Raw genomic sequence first — 24,904 nt, 5'->3', positions numbered from 1 at the left:
TTCCTCAAGCAATTCCTGAACTTTCTTCTTCATTAATCTTTCTCAAACAACAAACTCCTGCACGCATACACTGATTCTACGCTTGAGTCGGAAATTAAACTTGCTCTGTAAATCCAGGTCTTACAGGAAGACTGCTCTCAGACCTCTTCATTGAGAGCAAGTTGATAGAAGATCTGAATACCGCAGGATGCACAGAGGATCTGTCGACCGTTGCTAGTGATGTCTTCACTTCCACATCCTTGAAGAAGATGAGATTGATCAAGACCAAGGTTGCACCTGCTCATGAAGATACCTCTGATGAAGTCAGGCAAAGAAGAGTCCCTCTGACTGATTATCCTCTATGGTCCCAAGCAGATGATCCAACTGCTATCTTGTGCTATATTGATGACTTGAACCCTGCCACCAGCTCCAGAGTTTGATTCTCCTCCCAAGAAGAAGAAGAAAAGAAAAATCATCTTAGAGGAATCCTCTGAAGAGTCTGATCCTTCTGATGGTGTTGATCAGAAGAAGAAGAAGGCTGACAAGCCTAAGAGGAAGCATGAGGAACCCACCAAGCCAGATGTTCCATCTTGTTGGAACATGTTGCCATGCATTTTGTCAAAACAACCGATTGTCGAAGTAGATGCCGTGACATCTGATCTCGTGAAGCTAGGGCATCAGTCCTCAGCTTGTGTTTCTGTTGTGGACCCTCTGAAGATTTACTGAAGATATGTTTTTGAGTTACTTGAGGAGCAAGTAGCTATCCAGAAGGGTTTTAATTGTTGGGTTGTTATTTGTTGAAACAATCTTTGTTAAAAGATTGGTTTCTATCTTTACTTGTGCAATAAGAAACCGAATCTATCAAGATTGCGTTTTGAATTGCTGTTACTGATATCTGTTTCTTCAGCCCACGCTAACCTTAAAGCCCATGCTACCGCTGCTGAAGTCTATAAAAGGTTGAAGACCTAAAACATGAAGGTACCGAAGCTGATAGAGAGAGATCGTGTGTTTTAGGATTTGTTATTGTGCTTCGTTCTTTGTTATTTGTGAATCCTCTTTGCTCACTGATTCTATAAAGTAAAGAAGGGTTCTGTGTTGTTTGATTACATTCAAACTCTGATTGTTCATTGTGTTTACCAATCACTGTGGCAGTGATTGAGAGAAAGTGAGAGGGGCTCTCATACTTAGGTTGAGATTCTAAGTAGAAATACACTGGGTAGATTAGGAAGTGAACTATGAACTGAGTTGTTCATGAGTGTCTGTAATTCCTGAATCTTGAGATAGTGGATTTCCTTTCTTTGGGTGCAAACCCTCCAGACGTAGGTGAAAGTTTTCACTGAACTGGGTTAACAATTACTGTGTGTTATTGTTTCTGTTGTTCAGATTTGTGTTACTGTTAAGCGGTTGTCGAACCTCTTGTCCCAGCATCGCGCAGGACGATCGTATCAGAGGGAACCTGAATTACAATTGGCATCAGAGCAGGCACCCTGTTCTGGTTGGGTGAGCTCCAGGGAGTTTTATTTAAGTTCTCATGGATAACAAGGAGGGAGGATCAGTCAATAGGCCACCCATTCTGGATGGTACTAACTATGACTACTGGAAGGTTCGCATGACAGCCTTTCTCAAATCAATTGACAACAAGACTTGGAAAGCTATTGTCAAGGGTTGGAAGCACCCCACTAAGGCTGAGGTTGAAGTCACCTCTACTACTGTTGTGGAAAAACCTGAAGAAGAATGGACCAGTGTTGAAGATGAAGCTGCTCTTGGAAATTCAAAGGCTCTGAATGCTATATTTAATGGAGTTGACAAGAATATGTTTAGGCTGATCAATACGTGTACTGTGGCAAAGGATGCTTGGGAAATTCTGAAAACTGCACATGAAGGAACTACTCGAGTGAGGATGTCAAGGCTTCAGATGCTCACTACTCAATTTGAAAATTTGAAGATGACTGAAGAAGAGACTATTTCAGAATTCCACATGCGTGTCCGTGACTTGTCTAATGCTTCATTTGCCTTGGGAGAACCTATGTCAGATGAGAAGCTTGTAAGGGAGATCTTGAGATCTCTTCCTCAGAAGTTTGCTATGAAAGTCATTGCAATTGAGGAGGCACAAGACATTGAGAACATGCAGGTTGATGAACTTATTGGCTCTTTGCAGACATTTGAGTTGAAACTGAGTGGAAAATCTGAGAAGAAGAGTAAGAGTATTGCTTTTGTGTCAAACACTGATGAAGGTGATGATGAAGATTGTGAGAGTGAAAATCTTTCTGAGGCTTTGGCCATGCTAGCAAGAAAATTCAACAGAGCATTGAGAAAGATTGACAAAAGAACCAGGCCTAATGTCCAGGACATGAAGTTCGATAACAAACCCAAATTTTCTATTTCACAGAGGAAGACCAAAGAAGAAGAAAGATCTGGTCAGAATAAAGGAGTGCAGTGTCATGAATGTGAAGGATATGGCCATATCAGGTCTGAATGTGCCTCCTATCTAAAGAAGCAGAAGAAAGGTATGATGGTAACTTGGTCAGATGAAGACACTGAAGATGAGGAGGAGATATCTGCAAACAAAGTCAATGCTTTCTCTAGAACCATCTATGAGTCTGATACAAGTGATGAGGACATTACAGATGAGGAACTGGCTGAGACTTACTAGCTGCTGCACATCAAGTGGGAAGAAGCATGTAAACTTGTGAGAGAAAAGCAAAGTGAGATAGAACAACTTGTCTCTCAGAATGAAAGGCTGAAAGAGCTCAGCACAAAGCTGAAGGAAGATCTGGAGGAATGGCAAAGTAAGTTTAATAATGCTGATGTGATGGAAAAGGCTAATCTAGTGTTGATTAATGCAGGACTTCAAGAGGAAGTGGCAACTCTGACAAGAAAGCTTGAAGATACTCACAAATCTGTCAGAATGTTGAACAGTGGTTCTGATATACTTGATGAAATTCTGAAAGAAACTAGCAAGCAAGGAGGGAGTTTGAAGGGAATCGACTTTGACTATAGAACAACAAACAAAGAAAATCAGAAAGGTTCAAAGAAATTTGTATCTGCTGCAAAACAAACTGAATTCAAGAAGCCCAGAAATTATCAGTTGTCAGATTCATTGCCTCGACATGTACCTCTGCATGTGAAACCCCAGCTTAAGCTTGACAAAACTGTACCTTGGAAGTGTCACTACTGTGGTAAGAATGGTCATATAAAGCCCTACTGTTATAGGTTATATGGTTATCCTCAAATGCACGATAAAAAGGCTGTTCAGATGAGGAAACAATGGAAGCCCAAGGGTGAAGTCAGATGTCAGGTAGCCTACACGTCTTTCAGAGCATCGTCAAAGGAAGATTGGTATTTTGATAGTGGCTGCTCAAAGCACATGACAGGAAACAAGAGCTTCTTGCAAGACATCAGAAGTCACTCCACCAACTATGTTACTTTTGGAGATGGAGCTAAAGGAAAGATCAAGGGAGTAGGAAAGCTTGTTAGCACAGAATCTCCTAACTTGAACAATGTGTTACTTGTAAATGGTTTAACTGCCAACCTAATCAGCATAAGTCAACTGTGTGGTCAAGGGTATGATGTGAAGTTCAATAAGATAGAATGTGTTGTGACCACTGATGATGAGAGAGTTGTGATGAGAGGAGTCAGATCAAAAGACAACTGCTACATGTGGACATCAGAAGAAAAAGCTCATGTTTCCAGATGTTTGTTAACTAAAGAAGATGAGGTAAATGTATGGCATCAAAGACTAGGACATCTCAACTACAGGAGCATGCAAAAGATCATTGCTGATGAAGCAATAAAGGGATTGCCTAATTTGAGCTTGGGAGAAGGAAAGTTATGTGGAGAATGTCAGATTGGTAAGCAAACCAAGGTGCCACACAAGATGCTCCAGCATCAGACCACGACGAAGGTTCTGGAATTGCTTCACATGGATCTCATGGGTCCATGCAGGTTGAAAGCTTGGGAGGAAAAAGGTATGTGTTTGTCTGTGTAGATGATTTTTCAAGGTATACATGGGTTGAATTTATGAGAGAAAAATCAGAGACTTTTGAAATATTCAAGAATCTATGTTTGAGACTTCAGAATGAGAAGGACTGTGTGATTGTAAGAATCAGAAGTGATCATGGAAGGGAGTTTGAGAATTCAAAATTCTTGGAGTTTTGTGGAACTGAAGGTATTAGCCATGAATTTTCTGCCCCCATCACTCCACAGCAGAATGGAATTGTTGAAAGGAAAAATAGAACTCTCTAGGAATCAGCTAGAGTAATGTTACATGCTAAGAAGATTCCACACCAGTTCTGGGCTGAAGCTATGAGTACTGCCTGTTACATACATAATAGAGTCACCGTCAGGGCAGGGACATCCTCTACACAGTATGAGCTATGGAAAGGTAGAAAGCCGTCTGTAAAATACTTTCACATATTTGGAAGTAAATGTTATATTCTTGCAGATCGTGATCCTAAGAGGAAGCTTGATCCTAGAAGTGATGAAGGAATTTTCATGGGGTATTCTATGAACAGCAAAGCTTATAGAGTTTTTAACTCTCGCACAAGGACCATGATGGAATCTGTGAATGTGACTGTGGATGATGAACCAAGCAAGAAGGAAGAAGCAGTTCTGAATGAAGATGATGATGGTGCTGATGTTCCAGCCGATGCTCCAACAACCGCCCTTGACAATGAGTCAGAAGCAAGTGCTGATGAAAAGGAAGACAAAGATATCACATCAAACAAAGCTCCATCAATCAGGGTTCAGAAGAATCATCCTCAAGAAAACATTATTGGTAATCTTCAAGAAGGGGTGACTACCAGATCCAGAAGTCTAATTGCTCACAGTTGTTTCATCTCCAAGATAGAACCCAAGAATGTTAATGAAGCTCTCACTGATGAATACTGGATAAATGCTATGCAAGAAGAGCTAGAGCAGTTCAGGAGAAATGAAGTGTGGGAGTTAGTGCCTAGACCTGAAGAAGTAAACATCATTGGCACTAAGTGGATCTTCAAGAACAAATCAGATGAAACTGGAACAGTCACAAGGAATAAAGCAAGGCTTGTTGCTCAAGGATATACTCAGATAGAAGGAGTTGATTTTGATGAGACTTTTGCTCCAGTAGCTAGACTGGAATCTATAAGACTCTTGTTAGGTGTTGCTTGTCTCTTGAAGTTCAGACTTTATCAGATGGATGTGAAGAGTGCTTTTCTGAATGGTTATTTGAATGAAGAAGTTTATGTTGAACAACCTAAAGGATTTACAGATCCACATCATCCAGATTATGTGTATAAGTTGAGGAAGGCCTTGTATGGTTTGAAGCAAGCACCTAGGGCTTGGTATGAAAGGTTAACTGAATTTCTTGTAAGCAATGGTTACAGTAAGGGTGGAATTGATAAAACTCTGTTTGTGAAGAATGACAAAGGTAAGCTCATGATAGCACAGATTTATGTGGATGACATTGTCTTTGGAGGAATGTCGAACTCACTGGTGGAGCATTTCGTCCGACAAATGAAATCTGAATTTGAGATGAGCCTAGTTGGTGAATTGAACTATTTTCTAGGACTACAAGTCAAACAAATGGAGGATTCTATGTTCATATCACAGAGTAAGTATGCTAAAGGGTTAGTCAAGAAGTTTGGCCTTGAAAAGGCTGGTCACAAGAGAACTCCTGCTGCTACACACATCAAACTTTCCAAGGATGAGCAGGGGGAAGATGTTGATCAAAGTCTCTATAGAAGCATGATTGGAAGCTTGTTGTATCTCATTGCTAGCAGACCAGATATCACCTTTGCAGTTGGTGTATGTGCAAGATATCAAGCAGCTCCTAAGGCCAGTCATCTGCTACAAGTCAAGAGAATTATCAAGTACATCAATGGCACGAGTGACTATGGTATTCTCTATACTCATGATACAAATTCTTCGTTAGTTGGTTTCTGTGATGCAGATTGGGCAGGTAGTGCAGATGATCGAAAGAGCACATCTGGTGGTTGTTTCTTCCTAGGGAATAATTTGATTTCATGGTTTAGCAAGAAGCAGAATTGTGTCTCATTGTCTACAGCTGAAGCAGAATATATTGCAGCAGGAAGTAGTTGTACACAACTCATGTGGATGAAGCAAATGCTGAAGGAATATGATGTTGAACAGGATGTCATGACATTGTACTGCGACAATCTCAGTGCAATTAATATTTCAAGGAATCCTATACAGCATAGCAGGACCAAGCATATTGACATTATACATCATTTTATTAGAGACTTAGTGGAGGATAAAATTGTTAATTTGGATCTTGTTACAACTGACAAGCAATTGGCTGATATTTTCACAAAACCCCTTGATGCAATCACTTTTGAAAAACTAAGAGGAAGTCTAGGGGTTTGTCTTTCTGATGCATAGCAATTAGCGTGCCCCAGTGTGTTAACGACTAGTTTATTTTTGGTCATCATTAATGGTCTTCATGGTTCACTTATCCTATAACTACCTCCAACGGGCAAATTGTGTTCTCTCAACCGCGTGTGCATCTATCTTCTTCAAGACTTATCATCTCTCATTCGCAAATCTGTTTCATTGTTCTGTACTCTGTTTGTATTTGCTCTCGATTCATCATGTCTCAAAGTTCAGGAAAGAAGGAATCTGTCAAGGCCAAGATTGAAAGAACTGCTAAAGGAGTCAAGTGCATGGGTTTGAAGAGTGATCTTTCTCAACCATCTTCTGTGTCCAAGAAAGCCTCCAAGAAGATGCGATCAAGAAACCCAACGTGTAAGGACTACAAATCGCAGGTCAAGAACAGCAAAGCCCCACATGTTCCTATCCTTGAGGATGTTCCTGACGAAGAGGAAATCAATGATGAAGATTTACCAGTGAAATCGCCCCCAGATGCTGTGCCTGATGTTGTGGCTGATGTTGAGGCAACTGGGTCTAAGGGAAGTTCTGCTCAAGAAACTCCTGGAAAGGATTCCACTTCTCATGAAAATTCAGGCGATGCTACCCAGCCTAATATCTCTGTTTCATCCACTTCGAAGGATGCTGATCCAGCCTCTGTTCAGGACATCTCTGATGATGCTTCTGATGATGTTCCTCTGACTGAGTCTTTTGCTGATAGTGTTACTGCGAGGATGAAGAAGAAAAGAAGGGTCTCTTCTCCTGAAGTCACTCCTAGTCCATCAAAGAAATCCAAGTCTTCACCTATAACTTACAAGTCCCGACAGGCCAGTGTGAAGAGTAAGGGAAAGCAAAAGGAAGACAAAGTTCCTACTGAAAAGAAGAAGAGGAAGATTCCAGTTGAAGTTGAAGACTTTGAGTCAGATGTTGAAGTCGGTGTCAAGGACATTCGATCTTCTGAGAAAAAGAAGTTTTCTGGTAAGAGTATTCCTCAGAATGTTCCTGTTGTTCCTATTGATAGAGTGTCTTTCCACTTAGAAGAGAATGTTCAGAAGTGGAAGTTTGTTTGCAAGAGGAGAATGGCCAAGGAAAGGGAAGTTGGCTCTGATGTTCTTGAATGCAGAGATGTTATTGCACTTATTGAGAAAGCAGGTCTGATGAAGACTATTCAGAATGTTGGTCGGTGTTATGAGAAGCTTGTGAGAGAATTCTAGGTGAATCTCTCTGTTGATGTGGGACTTCCTGATAGTGCAGAATTCAGGAGAGTCTATGTGCGGGCTGAATGTGTAATGTTCTCACCTGCTGTGGTCAATCAAGCACTTGGAAGAAGTGCTATTGAATTTGTTGATGAAGAAGTGTCCATGGATGATGTTGCCAAGGAGCTTACTGCCGGTTATGTGAAGAAATGGCCCAGCAAGAAGATGTTGTCTACTGGAAATCTGAGTGTGAAGTATGCTATTCTTAACAGGATTGGTGTTGTGAATTGGGTTCCTACTCAGCATACCTCTGGTGTTTCTGCAACGCTTGCCATATTGATTTATAGGATTGGCAAGTCTATTGCTTTTGATTTTGGAACTTTTGTGTTTGAGCAGACATTGAAGCATGCTGATACTTGTGCTGTGAAGCTGCCTGTTTCATTTCCTTCACTTCTTACTGAGATAATTCTAAAGCAACATCCTCAGATTCTCAGGGCAGATGATGTGGCTATGTCTTGTGGAGTTCCAATCACTTTGGATCAACGTTTGTTTATGGAGCCACATGTCCTCGACATTGCCTTACCAACCAGCAAAACCTCTGCTCCTCCTGTGACTGCATCTGGCACTCAGGCCATCATTGCTGAATTACTGGAAGTCTCCAAGGCTTTGCAGGAGACAATCAGGGTGAGCACTGCCAGGAAGCTCAGGGTTGATGCGTTGCTACTCAAGCTACAAGAAGAAGAACGTCAAGATGGTGAGCAAAGTGCTGCTGATACAGCTACTCAGAAAGAGGGTAATGAAGAGGAGGAAGGATCTGAAGAAAGTGCAGGCGAGTCTGGGGAGGAGTCCGGTTCTGAAGCCTAGTTTGCTTTGTTCTTTTGATATTTTTTTTTTGATGCACCCTTTGCAAATTTGTGCTAAAAAGGGGGACTAGTTCAGAAGTCTGTGATTTCAGAAGTTTGTTTGTTTAGATGTTTGAGTTTTCAGAAGTAGCTATATGTGTTATGATAGTGTTAGCTTTGGTCAGTTCATTTGAAGACAAGTTCAAGACAATGGTCATGTTTGTTTCTGAAACGTTGCTTCTGATAAGCAGTACTTCTGACGTTGCCTCTGATAAGCAGTATTTCTGATGATAGTACTTCTGATCATGTGCTGCCAGCTTCTAATGATAGTATTTCTGATACGATGATGTTCAAGCTGATCTATTGTGGTGTCATCATGTGCTAAGGCTGATTGTACCTCTGGTTGTGTGTTTGTGCTGCTAAGTGGTTTGTTCCGACTATGCCTTCTGAAGTATGGTAGTTGGTTGTGTAGATGCATCAGTTTGAGTGGGAGCTCTGACTAAGGGGGAGAATTGTTTCTCTAGTTTTTATCCTCTCTGATTGTGAGTTGTTTTAGACAAAATTTGACAAAGGGGGAGAATGTTGGAACATGTTGCCATGCATTTTGTCAAAACAACCGATTGTCGAAGCAGATGCCGTGACATCTGATCTCGTGAAGCTAGGGCATCAGTCCTCAGCTTGTGTTTCTGTTTTGGGCCCTCTGAAGATTTACTGAAGATATGTTTTTGAGTTACTTGAGGAGCAAGTAGCTATCCAGAAGGGTTTTAATTGTTGGGTTGTTATTTGTTGAAACAATCTTTGTTAAAAGATTGGTTTCTATCTTTACTTGTGCAATAAGAAACCGAATCTATCAAGATTGCGTTTTGAATTGCTGTTACTGATATCTGTTTCTTCAGCCCACGCTAACCCTAAAGCCCATGCTACCGCTGCTGAAGTCTATAAAAGGATGAAGACCTAAAACATGAAGGTACCGAAGCTGATAGAGAGAGATCGTGTGTTTTAGGATTTGTTATTGTGCTTCATTCTTTGTTATTTGTGAATCCTCTTTGCTCACTGATTCTATAAAGCAAAGAAGGGTTCTGTGTTGTTTGATTACATTCAAACTCTGATTGTTCATTGTGTTTACCAATCACTGTGGCAGTGATTGAGAGAAAGTGAGAGGGGCTCTCATACTTAGGTTGAGATTCTAAGTAGAAATACACTGGGTAGATTAGGAAGTGAACTATGAACTGAGTTGTTCATGAGTGTCTGTAATTCCTGAATCTTGAGCTAGTGGATTTCCTTTCTTTGGGTGCAAACCCTCCAGACGTAGGTGAAAGTTTTCACTAAACTGGGTTAACAATTACTGTGTGTTATTGTTTCTGTTGTTCAGATTTGTGTTACTGTTAAGCGGTTGTCGAACCTCTTGTCCCAGCATCGCGCAGGACGATCGTATCAGAGGGAACCTGAATTACACATCTGATGGTGATGATGATGATGCTTCTCCACCAAAGAAGAAAAAGAAGCAAGTAAGGATTGTGCTGAAGCCAACCCGTGTGGAACCAGCTGCTGAAGTAACCAGAATTGAGGCTCCTGCCAAGGTTACTCGGTCTGCAGTGCGATCATCAAGTAAGTCTGCTGTTATAGATTCTGATGATGATTTAAATTCACTTGATGCACTCCCAATTTCTGCACTCCTTAACCGCACTGCCACCCCACTCGCTCCTATTCCAGAGTCCCAACCAGCTGACCAAACCACTTCTCCACCCACTTCACCTAGGTCTTCATTTTTCCAACCTTCCCACGAAGAAGCTCCTCTTTGGAACATGCTTCAGACTCCAAGACCCTCTGAACCTACCTCACCCATAACCATTCAATACAACCCACAAACTCTGAACCCATCATCTTAGAACAATCTGGATCTGAACCCAGTACTTCTGATCACTCTGTCCCCAGAGCATCAGAACGTCAGGTTCGCAGAACAACTGACACAGAAACCACAACACCTTGTCCCTCTGTATCTTTTCCGACTAATGTTGCTGACTCCTCACCCTCCAATAACTCTGAGTCTATTCGCAAATTTGATCAAATTGCGAAAGAAAAAGAGTCTGTCAATCCTGAGTACTACCACACTGTACCTAGCCCAAGGAGATACCCTGGACCTAGACCAGAACGTCTAGTTGACCCAGATCATCCTATACAAGTTGTCCCTCTGAATGCAGCAGACCCTTCATCTCAACCCATCCAACCAGAACTTGTTCAACAAGAACTTGTTCAACTAGAACCATAAAACTCTGTATCTAACCATTCCTCGGTTAGATCTCCAAACCCTGAGGTTGAAACCTCTTAGCCTAACCTTGAGATCCACACTTCAAATGTCCAAACCTTAGATGTTGGTTCTCCTCAAGGTGCTTCTGAGGCCAATAGCAGCAACCACCCCACTTCTCCTGAAACCAATCTCTCCATTGTTCCCTATACATATCTCAAGCCAAACTCCCTTCTTGAGTGCATCAGCGTGTTTAATCATGAAGCATCGCTGATAATTCGCAATGTACAAGGTCACACTGACCTCAGTGAGAATTCTGACTCTGTTGCTGAAGAATGGAATCATTTGAGTAATTGGATAATTGCTCAAGTTCCTATTATGATGAGTCATCTCACCGCTGAAAGGGATCAGAGGATTGAGGCTGCTAGACAGCGTTTTAACAGAAGAGTGGCTCTGCATGAACAACAGCTAAGAGTTGAGTTACTTGAAGCTGTTGAGGAAGCAAGAAAGAAGAAAGAACAAGCAGAGGAAGCTACACGCCTAGAAGCTGAACAAAAGCTAGAAGCTCTGAAAGAAGCTGACAGGTTACAGGCTGAAGCTGAAGCTCTCAGATGTCAAGTTCTTGCACCAGTGCCTTTCACAAGTGCTACCTCTCAATCCACTCAAGCTCCTCACTCTGCTTAGGATGTTCCATCTACTTCTACACAGCCAAGTTCTTCCAGACTTGACATTTTGGAACAACGTCTTAACACTCATGAGACACTCCTGATCGACATGAATCGAGCACTTCAAGAACTTCTGCGTCGCACTGCCAAGCCCTAGTTCTTAGGATTTCTTTCGTTTTTTCTTCCTTAATTATTTAACCTTTAGTTTATCGTTTTCCTAATTTTAAGATATTTGCTTTTATGTGTTATATTTTTTCGTTTGCTTAAGTGTTTTGTTTACTTTTGGTTCTTATTGCATTAACCATAATATTCTCTTGAAAACCCTTCTTTATTTATATGAAAATCATAACGATTACATTACATCATACATTTCCCTAAATCTAGAATGGAGGATCCTTCCTCATTCTTCTACATTCCTGGCGCGCTCCACTCTTTCCCTCTCCAAACGATCCAGTGTATATTCTATGTTACCGAGCTTGATGCTCAGCTCATCCTTCTCCAGACTATCTTCCATCGTCTCGAGTCTTTTCTCCACTGCTTCCTTCTCTTCCAGCAGATTCAGCTCCAGCTAGCACAGCTCCTAAATCTCCTCCACGAAGCAGAGGAACTCCCTCAGATCTTTATCCAACTCTGGACTAAGATCCTCTTCCAGCAGCATGGTGATACGCTCATGTCTGGTTTTTGAACCATCAGGATGCCTTACATTCAAGAACAAATCCTCTTCAAATGCCTTCTTTCTGAGCTCCTCTAAAGCTATCATGTATGATGCCATTTTTCTTATATTTAGAATTGATCGTGTTGTGAAGCTTCCTTAGTTCTTCATCGCTTTATATAAGCATTCTATTCTTTCCGGAAGTTATTGCTACTGCAGTTTCTCGAGGATAAGTCCTTTGGTAACTGAAGCTTCTAATAGGCTAAAAAGCACTTTTGGCCCCTGATGTTTCAAGTTTGTGCAAATTCTGCCCCTACTATATTTTTGTCGATGTTTCTACCCCTCATGTTTTCAAACAGTGCATCGTCTACCCCTCATGTTTTCAAACAGTGCTCCGTCTACCCCTCCGTCAGGGGTAGACGGTGCACTGTTTGAAAACATGAGGGGTAGAAACATCGACAAAAATAGATAGGGGCAGAATTTGCACAAACTTGAAACATCAGGGGCCAAAAATGCTTTTTAGCCTTCTATTTACTCCCGTGGCCGGTGGTAAACGTTCTACACATGCATTAATTCTCTCTTTAATTCGCTAATCTCATTAATTAATTCTCCATATTTTTGAACTTAGTCCTTCCTTCAGGGGGAGTACCTTGTACTTCAAGCTAAGTTTTTCACACCCCAAGCTTTTTGCTTATGACAAAAATGGGGAGTATAACCTAGAGTATTTTATGTATATGCTGATTAGTGTGATTTAGTTATTATTTGGAGAATTTAAGAGTTTCACTGCTATGACCATAGTTATGTCACTGGGCAAATACAAGGAATACATTTCACTTCCTCTGAAGTGATTTTATTTGACTCTGATACCCTACTCGTGACTCTGAATACTTATGCGCTCTGATTATTTCATTTCATCTATGTCATGTGCTTTCACTCTAAACTTTTATATTATTCAGCTCAGAATCTAGACATTACTAACGTTTTTCATTAAGTCTTAGATTCAGGGGAAGCTAAGCTTAGAATCAAGCTGTGACTTGGATTCAGAATGAGCAGAATAAACCATTCACATCAGGATAAGTCTAATTCTATTTCTCCAAACTCTGAGTGAATTCAGTTTATTCTTTAAGAATTGTTCATCAAAATACTTGGTTTTGTCATCATCAAAAAGGAGGAGATTGTAAGATCAAGTTTTGATCTAGTAGTACAACTCTATGTTTTGATGATTACAAGTTAACATTTTAGTATGAACAATTATGGTACTCTAACGTGTTTTTCTGAGTGTGCTCTTACAGGCTCTGACCTTAATCCAATGTCACACAAATCAGAAGCACTGTGCTTAAAGAGTGACCCTAGCAACGCTTTCGCAAACTCTATGTTCAATCTGAACAGTAGAAAAGCTTCAGAAGATCTGAAGTAAATCAAGCTCTGATGTGGACTTAGTCACTTGAAGTTCTGAAGATCCAGACGTTCTGATAACCCAGACACTCTGAAGGTTCAGATGTTCTGACGGTGTAGAAGACTCTGAAGATCCAGAAGCTGAAAAGTGAAGACTCTGAAGTCCAGAAGCAAAACGGCTCTAAAGACCAAGTACTTCTCCTCTGAGTTCAGAATCAGAACATACAACGGTTAGAGGATCCATGCTTCCCTCTGACTTTGATCAACAAGCTTCACAAGTTCCAACACGAAGCATTCCTCTGATCAGAAGTCTACTAGGTTAAAGGTCAAGTCACTATCCAAAGTACAAAAGCAAATGTACTATCCTGACGACCTAACCTAACATTCTCAGCCACAACAGAAGCTGGAAATTCCAGAACTGCCCTCCAACGATAGCATTCCCATGCAGTGTTCAAACCCTAATCCTTGGAGTATAAATAGAGGTTGAAGATTGAAAGATGTGTTTGGAAGAATCTCATACGCGCAAGCTATATTCAAACCTTCTAAGCATTCTTTCACCTATGAATTCATTGTGTTTACTACAAGCTTTTTAGAAGCAAATTCTTTGTAAACAATCTTTCTTAAACAGTTGTTTAGTTTACCTTTAGGAGATCAAGGTTGATCGGATCCTAGAGAAGACTAAGAGAGTGAATCTTAGTGTGAGCTAAGTCAGTGTATTGTTAGTCACTTGTAGGTTTCAAGTGCAGTTGTAACAATTACCTGATTAGTGGATTGTCTTCATTCTAAGAAGGAAGAAATCACCTTAACGGGTGGACTGGACTAGCTTGAGTGATTCATCAAGTGAACCAGGATAAAATCCTTATGTGCTTTTCTATCTCTGATCTTAAGCACTTTATTTGTTCACGAAAGATTTGTTAAAATCTTAAAGGTGGAAGTTTTATTCTAAAAACGTTATTCAAACCCTCCCTTTCTACCGTTTTTCATACCTTCACTTACCCACTCTGAAGTTCTCTTCAGATGCTCTTTGTGAAGCATGTCAGAAAGGCAAATTCACAAAAGTCCCTTTCAAGGCAAAGAATGTTGTCTCTACCTCAAGGCCGTTGGAACTTCTGCATATCGACCTGTTTGGACCAGTGAAAACTGAGTCTATAGGTGGCAAGAGATATGTGATGGTCATTGTTGACGACTATAGCCGCTGGACATGGGTAAAATTTCTAACCCGCAAGGATGAGTCTCATTCTGTGTTCTCTACCTTCATAGCCCAAGTGCAAAACGAGAAGGCTTGTAGGATTGTGCGTGTCAGAAGTGACCATGGTGGAGAGTTTGAGAATGACAAGTTTGAGTGTCTGTTTGATTCCTACGGAATTGCACATGATTTCTCTTGTCCCAGAACTCCTCAACAAAATGGGGTTGTTGAGATGATGAACAGAACTCTTCAGGAGATGGCTAGAACCATGCTCCAAGAAACTGGCATGGCTAAGCACTTTTGGGCAGAGGCAGTAAACACAGCATGTAACATTCAGAACAGAATCTATGTGAGACCAATTCTGAATAAGACTCCTTATGAATTGTGGAAGAAAATAAAACCCAACATTTCTTATTTTCATCCTTTTGGTTGTGTCTGCTATGTTTTAAACACTAAGGATAGATTGCATAAATTTGATGCTAAGTCTTCTAAATGTCTATTACTTGGTTACTCTGATAGATCTAAAGGTTTCAGATTTTATAATACTGATGCTAAAACTATTGAAGAATCTATTCATGTTAGATTTGATGATAAGCTTGACTCTGATCAGTCAAAGCTAGTTGAGAAGTTTGCTGATTTAAGCATATATGTTCCTGGCAAAGGCAAAGCTCCAGAGGAAGCTGAGCCAGAGGAAGATGAACCAGAAGAAGCTGGTCCCTCTGATTCACAACCTCAAAAGAAGAGCAGAATTACTGCATCTCATCCTAAGGAATTGATTCTGGGTAACAAAGATGAACCAGTCAGAACCAGATCAGCCTTCAGACCCTCTGAAGAGACCTTGCTCTGTCTGAAAGGGTTAGTGTCCTTAATTGAACCTAAGTCAATTGATGAAGCTCTTCAAGACAAGGACTGGATTCTGGCTATGGAAGAAGAACTGAATCAATTTTCCAAGAATGATGTTTGGAGCCTAGTGAAGAAACCTCAAAGCGTTCATGTGATTGGAACCAAATGGGTTTTCAGAAACAAGCTGAATGAGAAAGGAGATGTAGTCAGGAATAAGGCAAGGCTAGTTGCTCAAGGCTACAATCAGCAGGAAGGAATAGACTATACTGAAACATTTGCTCCAGTAGCAAGACTAGAAGCAATCAGACTGCTGATCTCTTTCTCAGTGAATCACAACATAATTCTTCATCAGATGGATGTTAAGAGTGCCTTCCTAAATGGTTACATCTCAGAGGAAGTCTATGTTCATCAACCCCCAGGTTTTGAAGATGAGAAGAACCCTGACCATGTGTTCAAATTGAAGAAATCTCTCTATGGTCTGAAGCAAGCTCCCAATGCTTGGTATGAGAGACTCAGCTCATTCCTTCTGGAAAATGAGTTTGTAAGGGGTAAAGTAGATACAATTCTCTTTTGAAAATCTTACAAAGATGATATCTTAATTGTGCAAATTTATGTTGATGATATTATATTTGGATCTGCTAATCCATCTCTATGCAAAGAGTTTTCTAAGATGATGCAGGCTGAATTTGAAATGAGTATGATGGGAGAACTCAACTACTTTCTGGGTATACAAGTTGATCAAACACCAGAAGGAACAGACATCCATCAGAGCAAGTACACTAAAGAACTTCTGAAGAAGGTCAACATGACAGAATCTACAATTGCTAAGACTCCAATGCATCCTACATGCATCCTGGAAAAAGAAGATGCAAGTGGTAAAGTTTGTCAGAAGCTCTATCGTGGTATGATAGGATCACTTCTATACTTAACTGCATCTAGGCCAGATATTCTGTTTAGTGTTCATCTATGTGCTCGTTTCCAATCAGATCCAATGGAAACCCACTTAACTGCTGTTAAGAGGATCCTGAGATATCTGAAAGGCACCACTAACCTTGGCTTGATGTATAAGAAAACATCAGAGTATAAGCTTTCAGGTTACTGTGATGCTGATTATGCTGGAGATAAAACAGAGAGAAAAAACACTTCTGGAAATTGTCAATTTCTGGGAAGCAACTTAGTCTCATGGGCAAGCAAGAGGCAATCAACCATTGCACTATCTACTGCAGAGGCAGAATACATCTCAACAGCAATATGCAACGCTCAGATGCTCTGGATGAAACATCAGCTGGAGGATTATCAAATCCTTGAGAGCAACATCCCAATCTATTGTGATAACACTGCTGCAATCTCACTGAGTAAGAATCTTATCTTACACTCAAGGGCAAAACACATTGAGGTAAAGTATCATTTTATTAGAGATTACGTTCAGAAGGGCGTACTTCTTCTGAAGTTTGTTGATACTGACCATCAATGGGCAGATATCTTTTCAAAGCCCTTAGCAGAGGATAGATTTAATTTCATTCTGAAAAATATGAATATGGACTTTTGTCCGGCATGAAGATGGATCAGAACCTCTGACTATGTTGCTTCTTTATCAGAAGATGTCTAGTTCAGAAGGTAACTCCATCAGAGGATAAGTACCCATTGGTGCTCACTCTGAAGTTGAGACAATAAACGTGTGTTAGTAGCTATGATACATCGTTCCTTGTGCCCGTGCTGACAGTCTGTCGTAATGAGTGTTGATGTGCTTCTCTCCATCGTGTGATATGTGTATTAACTGTTGCTATGATGTCTTTAATTTTTAACCATTGATTTTACATTGCTTTGTAATCAACAACGGTTATTTTCAAAAACCCACTATACACACACGTTCTCCATCACTTTCTGCTTTACTCTCTCTCTCTCCGGTTTGCAAATCCTTAATCCCCACGATCTCTCTCTCTCTCTCTTCATTCATCCTCTCTCTTCTACCCAAACCTTCAACCGCTTCAAAGATGGTGAAATCTAATAGAGGTGAAACTGCGGACGGAAGAAGATTTCCTGTCATGGTAGTAGGTCAAATTACCGGTCAATCGGGCTCTGCAACTCAGAGAAATCAACCAGAAACTCAAGCTACAGGGCAGATGATTCCTCTTGCACAAAGAGGTTGTGCTGTTACGTGTGTCTACTCTCCTGATGAACTCCAGGTTCTTGCTGAATGGAGATTCGACCTTGGCAACATTGCTGCAAATGGGTTTGATCTTCGTCCTGAAGTTAAAGCTCTAGGCTGGGAAGAATATACAACAGGCTTCGTGGTCCAGTTTACATCAAGTCGGTAAAGGAATTCTGGAAACATGCCGACTGTGATGACAACCAAGTGGCCTCCTACATTGCTGGCAGAAGAATCATCATCACAGAGAAATCAATTGTTGATCTTCTGGGTGAGAACACTGGCACAGGCTACAGATTCCAACTATCGGAATCAAAGGTGAAATCCAAGACCAAAGAAGATGCCAACCGAGCTCTCTACACAAACTATAAGCCAGGCAAGAGTGACTACAAAGTAGTAGAACTTCATCCTAAGTTGAGGATTTGGCACAAGATTCTGCTTCATTGCACCAATCAAAGGCCAAAGGGAAGCTCTCCAGACTACATCAATTTCTGTCAGAAAGTGATGCTCTTCTTCATTCAGGACCGCAAGAAGATCTGCCTTCCTTTCTTCCTGTTCTCTTACCTCAAAGAGTGCATCATGAAGTCCAGAACAACTACTTCTCTAAAGTCTGCTATCAGATACATTCCTTTTAGAAGATTTCTCTCAGACCTCTTCCTTGAAAGCAAGTTGATAGAAGATCTGACTAAGGCAGGCTGCACAGAGGATCTGACGACTATTGTTGGTGATGTCTTCACCTCCACATCCATGAAGAAGATGGGATTGAACAAGACAAAGCTTGCACCTGATCATCAAGATACCTCTGATGAAGTCAGACAGAGAAGAGTCCCTCTGATCGATTATCCTCTATGGTCCAGAGCTGATGACCCAGCTGCTATTTTGCACTACATAGCTGATCTGAGGGAACAAGGTTATGAAATAGATGTCGACGAGTTTTTCAGAACCCTGCCACCAGCTCCAGAGTTTGATTCTCCTCCAAAGAGGAAGAAGAAGAGAAGAATAGTTATAGAGGAATCCTCTGAAGAGTCTGATCCTTCTGGTGGTGTTGATCAGAAGAAGAAGAAGAATGACAAGCTCAAGAGGAAGCATGAGGAACCATCTCAGCCAGATGCTCCATCTGATGGTGACGATGATGATGCTCCTCCACCAAAGAAGAAGAAGAAGCAAGTGAGAATTGTGGAAAAGCCCACTCGTGTGGAACCAGTTGTTGAAGTAACCAGAACTGAGGCTCCTGCCAGAGTTACTCGGTCTGCAGTGAGATCATCAAGTAAGTCTTTTGTTTCATTTATTGATGATGATTTAAGCTCATTTGATGCACTCCCAATTTCTGCACTTCTTAACCGAACTGCTACCCCACTCTCTCCCATTCAAGAGTCTCAACCAGCTGAACCACACACCTCTCCACCCACTTCACCTAGATCTTCATTTTTTAAACCTTCTCATGAAGAAGAACCTCTTTGGAATATGCTTCAGACTCCAAGACCCTCTGAACCTACCTCACCTATAACCATTCAATACAACCCACATACCTCTGAACCCATTATTTCAGATCAATCTCACCATGAACCCAGAACCTCTGATCACTCTGTCCTCAGAGCATCAGATCATCCTGTTCGCAAAACAACCGATATATAAAGTACAACTCCTTGTCCCTCTGTATCCTTTCCCACAAATGTTGCTGACTCCTCACCCTCAAATAACTCTGAATCCACTCGCCAATTTGTTCAAATTGCGAAACAAAAAGAGTCTGCTATCCCAGAGTCCTACCATACTGTTCCTAGCTCAAGGAGATATCCTGGACCTAGACCAGAACGTCTAGTTGATCCAGATCATCCCATTCCAGTAGTCCCTCTGAATGCATCATCTCCTTCATCTCAACCCATACAACCAGAACTTGTTCAACCAGAACCTGTCCAACCAGAAAACTCAGTATCTAACCATTCCTCGGTTAGATCTCCAAACCCTGAGGTTGAAACCTCTCAGCCTAACCTTGAGATCAACACTTCAAATGTCCAAACTCTAGATGTTGGTTCTCTTCAAGGTGTTTCTGAAGCTAATAGCAGTAATCACCCCACTTCGCCTGAAACCAATCTCTCTATTGTTCCCTATACCTATCTCAAACCCAACTCCCTTCTTGAGTGTATCAGTGTGTTTAATTATGAAGCATCATTAATGATTCGCAATGTACAAGGTCACACTGACCTTCATGAGAATCCTGACTCTGTTGTTGAAGAATGGGATCATCTGTGTGATTGGATGATTGCTCAAGTTCCTATTATGATGAGTCATCTCACAATTGAAAGGGATCAGAGGATTGAAGATGCTAGGCAGCGTTTCAACAGAAGAGTGGCTATGCATGAACAACAACTAAAGGTTGAGCTACTTGAAGCTATTGAGGAAGTGATGACCCTATTTTAGTAGTGTTTTTAGGGTCATTTCTTTGTGTGTTTTGAGTCTTTTTGTTGAGTCTCATGTAATGTTTCATGCATTCTCATGCATTTTTATATTTTCTTTAGTCTTTATTTGGCTTTGGTAATTTAGTAGTTTTATAGGGAGTTTTCTTGCATTTTGAGTAAAGTTTAGGACTTGCATGGTTTTATAGTGTTAATTGAAGGATCTCATGTGCTAATAAGCTCTTTGAGCTTCTAGAATTTTCCTTGGCTTGTTGGTTAAGTTTCAGATCAGGAACTGAAGAAGGAAGAAGGCCAATAAGCATGGAATTGATGGAAAACTTAAAGAGGATTGAAAAGAGGAGTTTCAGAAGCCAAAAAGCCCTTTTCAAGCGAGCTCAAGCGCCTAGGCGCTGGGGGATGAGCGCCTAGGCGCCAATTGGTCCAGAGAGCATGTTTTTTAAGTGCAATTGGCGCTCAGGCGCTCTGAATTGGCGCCTGAGCGCCCAGACTCGACCTGTTAGCCTTTAAATAGGCTTTTTGCCATTTCTTTTGGAACCTTTTGTCATTTTATCATATTTTCATAAGTTAGAAGAGAGGGCTTGAGTTCTGGAGCTTGAGGAGCTTTCCCTATGCCTTATGTTTCAGGTTTCATCTGTATCTTCTTGTATGGATTCCATAGCCATGCTTGGCTAAAACCCCTTTTGCTTTGGGTTCTTTGTAAGACTTTGAATGTTTTAGCTTTCAATCCTTTTCTATTCATGAAGTTCTGAGTAAACCCTTGAATCTCACTTCTATGCTTTATCTTTCAAGCTTGAATGCATGCTAGCTTCTTACTTTTCTATAATCATAACGATAGTTTGTTATAGAATTGGGACTTGTTGTGAGATTACTCCTTCTATACTTGCTACTAGGAATAGAGGAAGGGTTGGGGTTTGTTGGCCTGATTTGTATGCTTAGTGCTTCTAGCAAATGTTTAGGTTATCAAGGAATTGAATCTATCTTTTGATTAGAAAGGGTTTTCTTTACGAGGCATCGATTGATGACTATCTAGGCTAGAACATCAAGGAGAGACTCAGGATTAATTGAATAGGAAGGTTTGCTAAAACTGAATTTGTTGAGCAAGAACCCAAGGCAATCTCATCTCTGAATTCCAATCGCTTTATTACTTGATCACTTGTCTTTTTACAAACTCAAGAAACAACCAATCATTAAAACTGAATTTTACTCGCTTTTCAACCTTGAACTTGACTCTTAAACTGAATTCACATTCCAATTCCCTGTGGTTCGATAAATTAAAACCCGGAGATATCTGTGCACTTGCAGATTGACCAACAAGTTTTTGGCGCCGTTGCCGGGGAATTGTTTTGTGATTTTTGGTTTAAGTTTTAAGTTTTAACTTGTCTAGAATTGGTGCTACTAATCTTTCTCTGTGAGTGTCATACGCAGGTTGCTTTCAAGAGAGGCACCACCATGGGTGGCTGCATGACAGAGGAGGAGTTGCAAGCCCACATTGAGGCAAGGATCCAAGAGGGTATCACCCTCCGCTTACGTGAACAAGAAGTTGAGAATGCCAACCGAACTCTTCGGGAACTAACTTCGGGGTCCATGAGCTTTGACTATCCCGGAAGTATTGTCATTCCCGAAGGAGTGGGGAACTTTGAATTAAGACCAGCATTCATCAACATGGTGAGCCAAAGCCAATATGGTGGAGGTTCCTCAGAAGATCCTCATGCTCATATGGAGAAGTTCATCCGGAATTGCAACACTTATCGGGTGGTGAATGTTTCTACAGAAGCAATCCGGTTGAGCTTATTTCCCTTCTCTTTGAAGGACGCAGCAGAGGATTGGCTAAACTCACAACCTCAAGGGAGTCTCACTACTTGGGAAGACCTTGCAGAAAAATTCACAACGAGGTTCTTCCCGAGGTCTCTCTTGAGGAAATTGAAGAATGACATCATGACATTCACACAATCCTCAGATGAAAATCTTTATGAGGCTTGGGAGCACTTTAAGAAGCTTTTGAGGAAATGTCCTCAACACAATCTCACCCAAGCTGAATGTGTGGCGAAGTTCTATGATGGGTTACTATATTCATCACGGTTTGGTTTGGACGCGGCTTCAAGAGGGGAGTTCGATGCTCTTCCCCCACAAGCGGGGTATGACTTGATAGAGAAAATGGTGATGAGGGCCATGAACTCCGAGAATGAACGCCAAATCCGAAGAAGTTCTTTTGAAGTGGAATCTTATGATAAGCTCATAGCCTCCAACAAGCAACTCTCCGAGGAAGTAGCGAAAATGCGGAAACATATTCAGGATGCCAAGTCAATTGGAGCGAGAGTAACTAGTTTGGAGTGCAAATTTTGTGGTGAATCTCATGATAGTAACCAGTGTACTGTTAATGATGATGTTGGTAAGGTCAGAACATTGACTCAAGAAGGAAGAGCTCCAACCTCAGAACAAGGGCCTCTTGTCCAGCTGCAAATTGTTGTAAAGACAGTTGGCAAGAAGAGTCTTGAGGAGCTGATTGAGAGATTCATTGATCATACATCGAGCAATTACAAGAGCCATGATATGGCTATCAACAGCTTGGAGAGTCAATTGGGACAGCTAGCAAAGCAAATGTCCGAGAATCACCAAGGTAAGTTCTCTTCCGAACCTTTAACTTTGACTGGGCAAGAAAATACTGCTGTTGTTTCCACTAGGAGTGGAAGAGTGTTACATGAGCTAGAGGAAAAAATTGAGGGAGAGAAAAATGAGAAAGCTGAGGAAGAAAGAGATGAGGGTGTTATGGAGGAAAGAGCTAGAGAGCCTACTAGGACTAGAGTTGTTAATACCCATACTCGTGAACTCCGCAAGATTCCATTTCCCAAGGCTTTGGTGAAGAAAAATTTGGATAAACAATTTTCTAAGTTCTTGGAAGTTTTTAAGAAACTCCATATTAATATTCCTTTCTCCGAAGCCTTGGAGCAAATGCCAATCTATGCTAAGTTCATGAAAGATATCCTCAGTAAGAGAAGGAAGTTGAGTGAGGTCGATGAAACTATCTTGATGACCGAAGAGTGTAGTGCCATTTTGCAAAGGAAGATGCCTAAAAAGAGGAGAGATCCCGGGAGTTTTACTATTCCGGTGGAGATAGAGGGGTTAACTGTGGTAGAAGCCTTGTGTGATTTAGGAGCGAGTATCAACTTCATGCCGCTTAGTATGTTTAAAAGGTTGAATTTAGGTGAGGTTACCCCAACTATGATTTCTTTGCAAATGGCGGATAGGTCCTTAAAAACCCCTTACGGGATCATTGAAGATGTTGTGGTTAAGGTGGATAAGTTTGTCTTCCCAGTGGATTTTGTCATTTTAGACATGGAAGAGGACTCTAAAGTTCCTCTCATATTGGGGAGACCATTCTTAGCCACTGGTGAGGCTGAGATTAAAGTGGCTAAGGGAACTCTAACTTTGAAAGTAGGTGAAGATGAGGTCCTCTTCAATATTTTTGACTCTTTAAAACACCGAGCGGATGAGGAAGTTTTCCGATGTGAAGTAGTGGATGAGCTCGTGTGTGAAGAGTTTGTTAGGATATCTATTAAGGACCCCTTGGAAACAACAATCATGGAGGGGTTATAAATAGAGGACCAAAATCTTGAGAGGGAACTTGATTCTTTGTATCATGAGGTGAATGCTACTCTATCTCAATTAGAATCTGTCTCATCTCTTGCCACCAAAAGCATTTGGAAAGAAGAGTTAACTAGGGATGAGGAGATTCCAATTAAAGAGAAGAGTGAGCTCAAGCCACTCCCTTCCTCTCTCAAGTATGCTTATCTTGAGGAAGGTGAGAATAAACCTGTTACTTTGAATAGCGCTCTCACTCCCTTGGAAGAGGAGAAACTCCTCAGAGTTTTGAGGGATCACAAGTCAGCTTTGGGTTGGACTATTGATGATATCAAAGGTATTAGTCCTGCGATATGCATGCATAAAATTTTGTTGGAAGAAAATTACAAACCTATAGTCCAACCTCAAAGAAGACTTAACCCTTCCATGAAGGATGTGGTGAGGAAAGAGATAATCAAATTGCTTGATGCAGGTGTGATTTATCCAATTTCGGATAGTGAATGGGTAAGTACCGTTCAAGTGGTTCCCAAGAAAGGAGGTATCACTGTGGTTGCCAATGAGAACAATGAGTTGATTCCCACTCGTCAAGTGACGAAGTGGAGGGTTTGTATTGACTATCGAAGGCTGAATTCGGTAACTAGAAAGGATCACTTTCCTTTGCCCTTCATAGATCAAATGCTGGATAAGTTGGCTGGGCATCAATACTACTGTTTTCTTGAAGGTTATTCCGGGTACAACCAAATTTGTGTTGCACCGGAGGACCAAGAGAAGACGGCATTCACTTGCCCTTACGGCGTGTTTGCTTATAAGAGAATGCCATTTGGGCTTTGCAATGCCCCAGCTACTTTCCAAAGGTGTATGTTTGCTATTTTCTCTGATTTGATAGAGATGTGCATCGAGATTTTTATGGACGACTTCTCTGTTTTTGGTCCAAATTTTGATGCTTGTCTAGGGAATTTAGCCTTGGTTCTGAAAAGATGTCAAGAGACCAACTTGGTCTTAAATTGTGAGAAATGCCATTTCATGGTTAGGGATGGCATAGTTCTAGGACACAAGGTGTCTGAAAAGGGGATTGAGGTTGATAGAGCTAAGATTGAAGTCATTGAAAAGCTCCCTCCCCCGACTAACATCAAGGGTATTAGGAGTTTCCTCGGGCATGCTGGATTTTATAGGCGGTTTATTAAAGACTTTTCCAAATTAGCTAAGCCTATGACCAACTTGCTTGAGAAGGAGGAACCTTTTACTTTTGATGAGAATTGTTTGAAAGCTTTTGAGTCTATTAAAGAGAGTTTGGTGACAGCCCCGGTAATTGTTGCTCCGGATTGGTCTCTACCGTTTGAAATCATGTGCGATGCTAGTGATCTAGCTTTAGGAGCTGTCTTGTGTCAAAAGAAAG

General features: G+C 41.1%; 1 protein-coding gene and 1 non-coding gene across 2 annotated transcripts in view; one reads left to right on the top strand and one right to left on the bottom strand.

The window, feature by feature from the left end:
- LOC130727327 (uncharacterized) overlaps positions 1-21,394 on the top strand; it is a 39,653-nt gene extending 18,259 nt beyond the window's left edge. The window contains exon 4 of the mRNA XM_057578437.1: positions 21,355-21,394. Coding sequence (XP_057434420.1) covers positions 21,355-21,394 — 40 coding nt within the window. The remainder of the gene's footprint in view (positions 1-21,354) is intronic.
- A 452-nt stretch (positions 21,395-21,846) lies between these two features.
- LOC130727332 (small nucleolar RNA R71) lies at positions 21,847-21,953 on the bottom strand. Its single transcript, XR_009015256.1, has one exon. It is a non-coding gene; the product is annotated as a small nucleolar RNA R71 (small nucleolar RNA).
- Between the last annotated feature and the right edge of the window lie 2,951 nt (positions 21,954-24,904).

This window comes from Lotus japonicus, unplaced genomic scaffold, assembly GCF_012489685.1.
Source record: "Lotus japonicus ecotype B-129 unplaced genomic scaffold, LjGifu_v1.2 AP022635.2".
Taxonomy (NCBI): Eukaryota; Viridiplantae; Streptophyta; class Magnoliopsida; order Fabales; family Fabaceae; genus Lotus; species Lotus japonicus.
The sequence above is the reverse complement of the archived record's forward strand: the minus strand, read 5'-3'. Positions and strand labels throughout refer to the sequence as shown.